Genomic DNA, 6859 nt, shown 5'->3' with positions numbered 1-6859 from the left:
ACCAATATAACCGTTGAGAGGCTAAAAAGAAAGACCAACGAAGCCATGAATGTTCCTATCAAGCCGGTGACAAACATTAGGGGATTTGTCGTGTAGCAAACACTAGGACCCATACTACTATTGAATTTCCGGTTTTACCCCTGAATTATTTATTGAATTTTACACATTTCATCCCCACATTTCCTCAGAATTCGGAAATCACTCTGTCTCTTACTCTTACCAGCTGGAATCCAAGACAAGAAAATGCAGACAAGCTGATTGCCCTTTTTCTCCACTATTAATTTGGATTTTCTGCAATTTGTGTTCCCACACTAACGCTGGTTTTTAGACATTTTCGACATCTTTTATAATTCCACAATTTTCTTTTCTTCTTGTCTTCTGGGTTCCCTCCCTCTTCTTCGGATGATATAGTAGTAATCTGGAAAAGTTTTAAGATTTGCGATGAAATCTTCGACTCGGCTTGATTCGGTTGTGTTTCAGCTCACTCCCACTCGAACCCGGTAACACAATCTCTTTCTCTCTTTCTTTTAACTCTAATCGATCCATCCAGCATGTTTAGTTAACAACTTATAATGCTACCTTTGTGTTCGAATCTGTAAAAGTCGCTAACTTTCGTGAGAAATTTCGTTATATAAAAGTCTAAAGATTGCATTTTTTTTGTTTGTTTGTGGGGGTTGTTATCAGGTGTGATCTGTTGGTAACAGCTAATGGAAAGACTGAGAAAATAGCCACAGGGTTGCTTGATCCTTTTCTTGCTCACTTGAAGACAGCACAAGACCAAGTTTCTAAAGGTGGCTACTCAATTATTCTCAAGCCGCCTGAGGATAGTGACATTGCAGTTTGGTTCACCAAGGCAACAATCGAAAGGTGGTTTTAAACACCATATAAGTTGTTGTTCCTTTTTACATGGAACTTTGGGTTTGATATTGGACATTTGGATTGAATTGAGAGTTTTATTTTTCTTCTTCTTCTTTGTTCTGGTCAGGTTTGTTCGATTTGTTAGCAATCCTGATGTCCTAGAACGAGTATACACTTTAGAAACTGAGATCAAACAGATCAGGGAAGCAATTGGTATCCAGAACAACTCTGAAATAGCTTTGCCTGTTGTAAGTAAACTTTTAGTTTTTTTTTTCTTTGTTTTGAAGACTTTGTTTGGTGTATGGTCAAAATAGAATTTAACGTTAGATTGTACACAGGTGGAAGATGATCTACGAGCAAAAAGAGCAGAAAATACAGAAGGTATGCTATGAAGATGGCAAAATTTTGTGTTTTATGAGTCTATGCTTAAAGCTTCAGCTCATAAAAAATGAAAATATTATGCCTCTTGGCTCTTGAGCTTACAGTTTAACCAATATATGAGAATGTGATTCAGGTAGCAGGCCTTTGCTACAGCTCAGCGAAGAGAAAGCTATTGTACTTTACGAGGTTAACTTTGAACCAATATGGTTTCTTCTCATCTTATTCTCTCAAAAGAAAAAAAGAAGTTGATTCATCTTCTTGCATCTTTGACAGCCTGGTTCACATCCAAGGCAGGCAAATGGATCTACGGCATCAGATGAAAACTCTAAGTACATTGCATGAAATATATGTGTTTTAATCAAGAGACTAGTTTAAGTAGCTGATTGATGACGTGGAATTGTTTTTATCAGAGTTCAAGTTCTGAAAGTTATGGAGACAAGGAGGACAATGTTGCAGAAAGAACAAGGAATGGCATTTGCACGTGCTGTGGCAGCTGGTTTCGAAGTTGATGATATGCTCCCTCTTATATCTTTCGCCAAATCGTTTGGAGCCTCACGTTTGATGTAAGAAAGACTTTTATCCTTTTCACCTCTTTCTTTTACTGTTTCGCTTACCAACAAGCTTCATAAATGTGATAGGGATGCTTGTTTAAAATTCATGGACTTGTGGAAGAAAAAGCACGAAACTGGCCAGTGGGTTGAAATCGAAGCAGCAGAAGTAATGGCTTCGCAGGCAAACATCTCTGCAGCAAACGACTCAGGGATTGTGTTCGCAAATGGTGGTAAGATAATCCGTGAATGGTTTATGAGTCATAATCGATGATCCATTGTTCGATATTTATAGTAGTAATATACTTCTTGTGTTCAGATGTGAAGTCTCCTTCAGATAGTAAAGCAAATGTGAATCAAGAACATGGGCAAGGGCAGCATCCGCAGCCAATGTATGCACCATGGCCAGTTCACTCTCCTCCGGGGACGTTTCCTGTATTTCAAGGTTACGCTATGCAGGGCATGCCGTACTACCCGAACTATCCTTATCCATCTCCCTATCCCTCCACCGATGATTCTAGACGTAGTTCTGGCGGAAGAAAGGCTAAGAAACACCATTCTTCTTGTAGCGAGGACTCAGGTTCTGAAGATGAGGAGGACAGAGAGAAAGGAAAGTCAGGTAGGAGAAGGAAATCAGGGAAGGTGGTGATTCGGAATATAAACTACATTAATTCAAAGAAGCAAGATCATTCAGGAACAGAATCTGATGCCGATGAAGGGGCGATAGTAGAGTGTGACAATGGTAAAGAGAGACGGACAGAGGCTGACACTGGGGATTGGCAGGCATTCCAAACTTTCTTATTGCAAGATGCTGACAGAGAAGAGCGTACCGCTGACCATATGATGGAAAAGGAGGTTGCAGGGAAGAAAAGGCAAGGTGCAGGGGGAAATGACCCTTTGGCTTATGGTGAACGTGAGGCAGAAAAATATCAAGAAAGAGATACAGCTGACATTCAGAATGGGACTGCGGCTCGTAAGTTCAGGGGATCTAGTGACTCTTTTATGGTTCGTCAGAGAGAAAATGGTTTTGAGAATTCTTCTGATCCTCTCAACTTGAATGGATTGGATCATCCAAGGAATGGTCTTGATAAGAGATCATCATTTAACATGGATGATGACTCTTATATTGTTACTAGGGAAGCTGGAAGCAATACGAGAAATGCTGTAGACATTGGATCAGAGATCTCTTCCTACCACCAAACTGATGAAAATGAAAGAAAGCAGATCAGTTATGAGCCTCATGATCTCAGCCTGATGCCAGAACGAGAAACAGAGAAGTTATCTGCTGGGTATGATCCTGCGCTGGATTTTGGATCCAGAGCTTTGAAGAAGAATAACCAGGCAGCTGGAGCTGCTAAGAAGTCAGTGAGAGATCCAAAATCAAGACTATCTAATGATGCTGCGGATAAGAGGAAGGCTTCAGGGCCAATACGGAAAGGAAGACCCACTAAGATGAGCCCTTTAGATGAAGCAAGAGCACGTGCTGACAAGCTTAGAAATTTCAAAGCTGATCTCCTGATTATGAAAAAGGAAAAGGTAAAATTCTCAGCCTTCAACAAATTGATAGGATAATTGCCTTTTTAATCATTATTAATCACACACTCGTATAACACCCTCCTTTGTTGTTTTAGGAAGAAGAAGAGAGGAAACGCATAGAAGCTTTGAAAATAGCAAGGCAAAAGAGGATTGCTTCTAAAACCAACTCAACCGGTGGCCAGTCGCAGTTGCCTGCGAGAAAAAAATTGGTAAACAAGTTTTCTCCTGGCGCTCCTAGAGCCTCCAAGTTTAGTGACTCAGAACCAGGATCATTATCACCTCTTCAACGCCTTCCCATAAGAAGTGCTTCTCTAGGCTCAAATGAATCTCAGAAACTACCCAAGAGTGGTAACAAACTGAGTACCGGAAGTAAGTCAACAGTAAATAGGCTAACAAGATCAATATCACCGCTACCTCCATCTAAGAGAGAAACAATAGCAACGGTAAATAGGGTAACCAGGTCGGCATCACCGTTACCTCTGTCTAAGAGAGAAGCCAGAGTTAGTCTAGATAGTCAAAACAAGTCTGTCTCAAGGATAAGACGATTATCAGAACCCAAAATAGGTAATAATAGTGCACCGAGCTCTTCAGTAAGGTCACTGCGCACAACAGCATCCAAAAAAGCAACTGATACTCCTGAGATAAAGAAAATATCTGCTATTGTTAACTATGACATAGCGAAAATCGCTTCTCTTCCGGAACTGAAGATAAAGACACCCAAAGGTCCTACTAATGTTGCAGTGAAAGGGGTCGAGAAAAGTAAATCTTCTGCTTCTGAGATTGAACCAAGTGGTAGCAAGAACAAATCCTTGGGCCAAAATGATGTTAATGAAACTCCAGTGATTGAGAAGACAGTGGTGATGGTGTTGCCAAATTCAGCTCGGAGTATTTCTGCAGATCAGACTAAACGTGACAAGTCAGAGGTAGTCCCTGAAACAACACCGGAGAGTGGCAATGATCTAGTCTTAGTAAGCAGCACTCTTGTTCTAGCTAGATCAGTTTTACTTACTATTTAATCGGTTTTTGGTGACCAGAAAGGTTATTTTGTTCGCAGGTTAGGTTGGAGACTCTGAGTGACTTAGTAACAGAAACACCAAAGTTTCTGACAAGTCAGAGTGTTGCTGTAAAACCATATGAAGCTCCACATGCTCGAGTTTCTTCATTAGAAGATTCATGCACAGTGTACTCAGAGTATTCCCGAGCACCTGCACCAAGCGTACATTCAAATGAGGCAGCGCTAGAAACTGGGAAAGTCCTTGTACCAGAGAAGAAGATAAGTGAGGCCTTAGAGAAATCTCAAACAAAAGAGTCAGCGTCAAAAGGGCTCAGAAAACTGTTGAAATTTGGAAAAAAGAGCCAGTCTTCTTCGTCTACAAGTGAATACCATACCGAGTCTGATAACGCAGCCGGCAATAGCAATGAGGATCATGGTTCAGCTATAACCGCTGCTACGACAAGTGAAGGTACAAGCTTCTTAAAACCTTTTTTACCTTTTAGTAAAGACTGCCGAAGCAACTGTACATTTAGTTTGCTTTTACTCCTTACAAGTTTGTTGCACTGTATTATCCGCTCATAGGATACATTGTAGCATAAGAGCAAGAACCTCGTAACTATTTTCTCTAGGATGAAACTTACATTATAGCATAAGAGCAAGAATCTTCTGTTTCACACCAATATATGGTTCTATTGATCTTAGCATACATGGTGTAGAAATGATAACCATGTACCTTATATGGAAGTCGGTATAAAGCATGGTTATATATCTCGGAGGGGGTTAAAGTTTCTGTTTTGTTATCCAGCTTTTACACTGAAGAACCTCATATCTCAAGATGAAACACCTACAGCAGCAGCCGCTTCACAGAAATGTAAGTATACTTCTAATCATTTATTTATGTGAGTTCTTTCAGTGATGGGAGTCTAAAGAAAGATTTCTCACTTTTGTTGAACTTTCTCAGCTTCTCGCCATTTCTCATTACTGTCTCCCTTCAAGAACAAGAAGACAGTCTCATAAGGAAGTTGAGTGAATTAGATATCATCTCCAGTTACACATTGTAATGACTTGCGTATTTATGATGATTATTTTGCAACCATGTCTGCAAAATAAACTACCATTGATGCAAAACACTTGGTTCCAATTCCAAATGCAGTGAAATGTGACCTTTTGCACGTTTTAATTTTCCACCGTGAGCTGGATACGCTTGTCAACAAATAAATATAGAGAGGTTTTCAAAATTTCCAACAATGAGCTGGAACAACTTTTATACAAACTGTTTACAACTCAAGGCACTTACCTTTGAGAGGTCTCAACCGTATATATCTCTCTTTGGATGATGCACGCGACGGTATTGCTTATCAGACTATCACTAGACATTATTATCTAAAGATAATCGGATCACTGTAACTAACATAACCGAACCAAGAAAACCTTTTGATACAACTAAACAAGTTACAATGCAAATATTTGTCTTGGTATATCTTCAGTGGGTATATATATATATATATATTTTTTTTTTCAGAAAAGAATGTACTTTATACAAACATCGGTAGCAACGTATGAATTAGTTAGTTAGAGTATTAGAAATCTAAAATTACATTATAGTTGATAGGATAAAACAAAGCAGTCTTCTTCGTGACAATACATAAATTAAGCATTAGATTTTTTTTTTTTTTTAATGAATGTTAAATATAGGAAAACTTCAATGACCATCAAACAATTAATAATTTACTCAACGACAAATCTATATTATAATGATTCAGTTTTTGTTATCTCCTAAGCGCGCCACATCAGCGTTTTGTGGATCCCATTTTTAAAAAGAATAAAAAAAATGTCAAGCACATGGTTCGAACCTGAGTTATTGAGATATAAACAACATCATTTATACCACGAAACTAAATGATACTTTGTACAATGATGGCCGAATATTATAATGATTCAGTTTTTGCACTCTCCTCAGCGCGCCATGTCAGCGTTTTGTGGGTCTCACTTTTTAAAAAGAGTAAAAGAAGTGTCAAGCACATAGTTCGAATCCGGGTTATGGAGATATAAACACCATCATTTATACTACTAAACTAAATGATACTTTGTACATTGATGGCCGAAACTAATATATATTTATGAAGGTCGGAAATCCTTGCTTCTTCGGTTTTTTCTGTGGGTCGGGCCTACAAGTGTATTATGAGGTTTATTTTTAAATGAGATTCATCACGTTATATGAAAAAAAAACAATTATAGTTTTCCCATATTGTAAACTGTCTTTGTTTAACATGAGTTAGAGTTTTTTTCATCATTGTCTTAAACAATACTGAGTTACAGAGTTGCGGCGTGTGTCTGTTCGTAATCTATTTTTTCACAGGTGAACTCTTCATCTCCTCATCTTAAATCGCTTGATCATAAATGTTCCTGATTTGTAGTCCTTCTCGAAACCCTATATATATGATTCTCATATTTGATGAGCCCAATTTGCATCTCTACAAAACGCATTGATTCCTCTTAGCTTTAATCAGCTTCTAGAAAATGTCTCTTTCTGCCTCTCCTG

The 6859-nt window shown here is 38.6% G+C and overlaps 1 protein-coding gene across 1 annotated transcript; it reads left to right on the top strand.

Annotated features, from left to right (window-relative positions):
- Positions 1 to 241: 241 nt before the first annotated feature.
- Positions 242 to 5497, top strand: LOC106306060. The gene is made up of 13 exons (XM_013742524.1): positions 242 to 500; positions 685 to 867; positions 986 to 1106; positions 1197 to 1239; positions 1373 to 1425; positions 1513 to 1568; positions 1650 to 1802; positions 1878 to 2020; positions 2107 to 3323; positions 3419 to 4291; positions 4378 to 4786; positions 5123 to 5188; positions 5279 to 5497. The coding sequence occupies exons 1-13, from the start codon at positions 442 to 444 to the stop codon at positions 5332 to 5334; spliced, it is 3432 nt and encodes a 1143-aa protein (XP_013597978.1). The 5' UTR covers positions 242 to 441; the 3' UTR covers positions 5335 to 5497.
- Positions 5498 to 6859: the final 1362 nt, after the last annotated feature.

This window comes from Brassica oleracea, chromosome C7 (genome assembly GCF_000695525.1).
Source record: "Brassica oleracea var. oleracea cultivar TO1000 chromosome C7, BOL, whole genome shotgun sequence".
Taxonomy (NCBI): Eukaryota; Viridiplantae; Streptophyta; class Magnoliopsida; order Brassicales; family Brassicaceae; genus Brassica; species Brassica oleracea.
The sequence above is the reverse complement of the archived record's forward strand: the minus strand, read 5'-3'. Positions and strand labels throughout refer to the sequence as shown.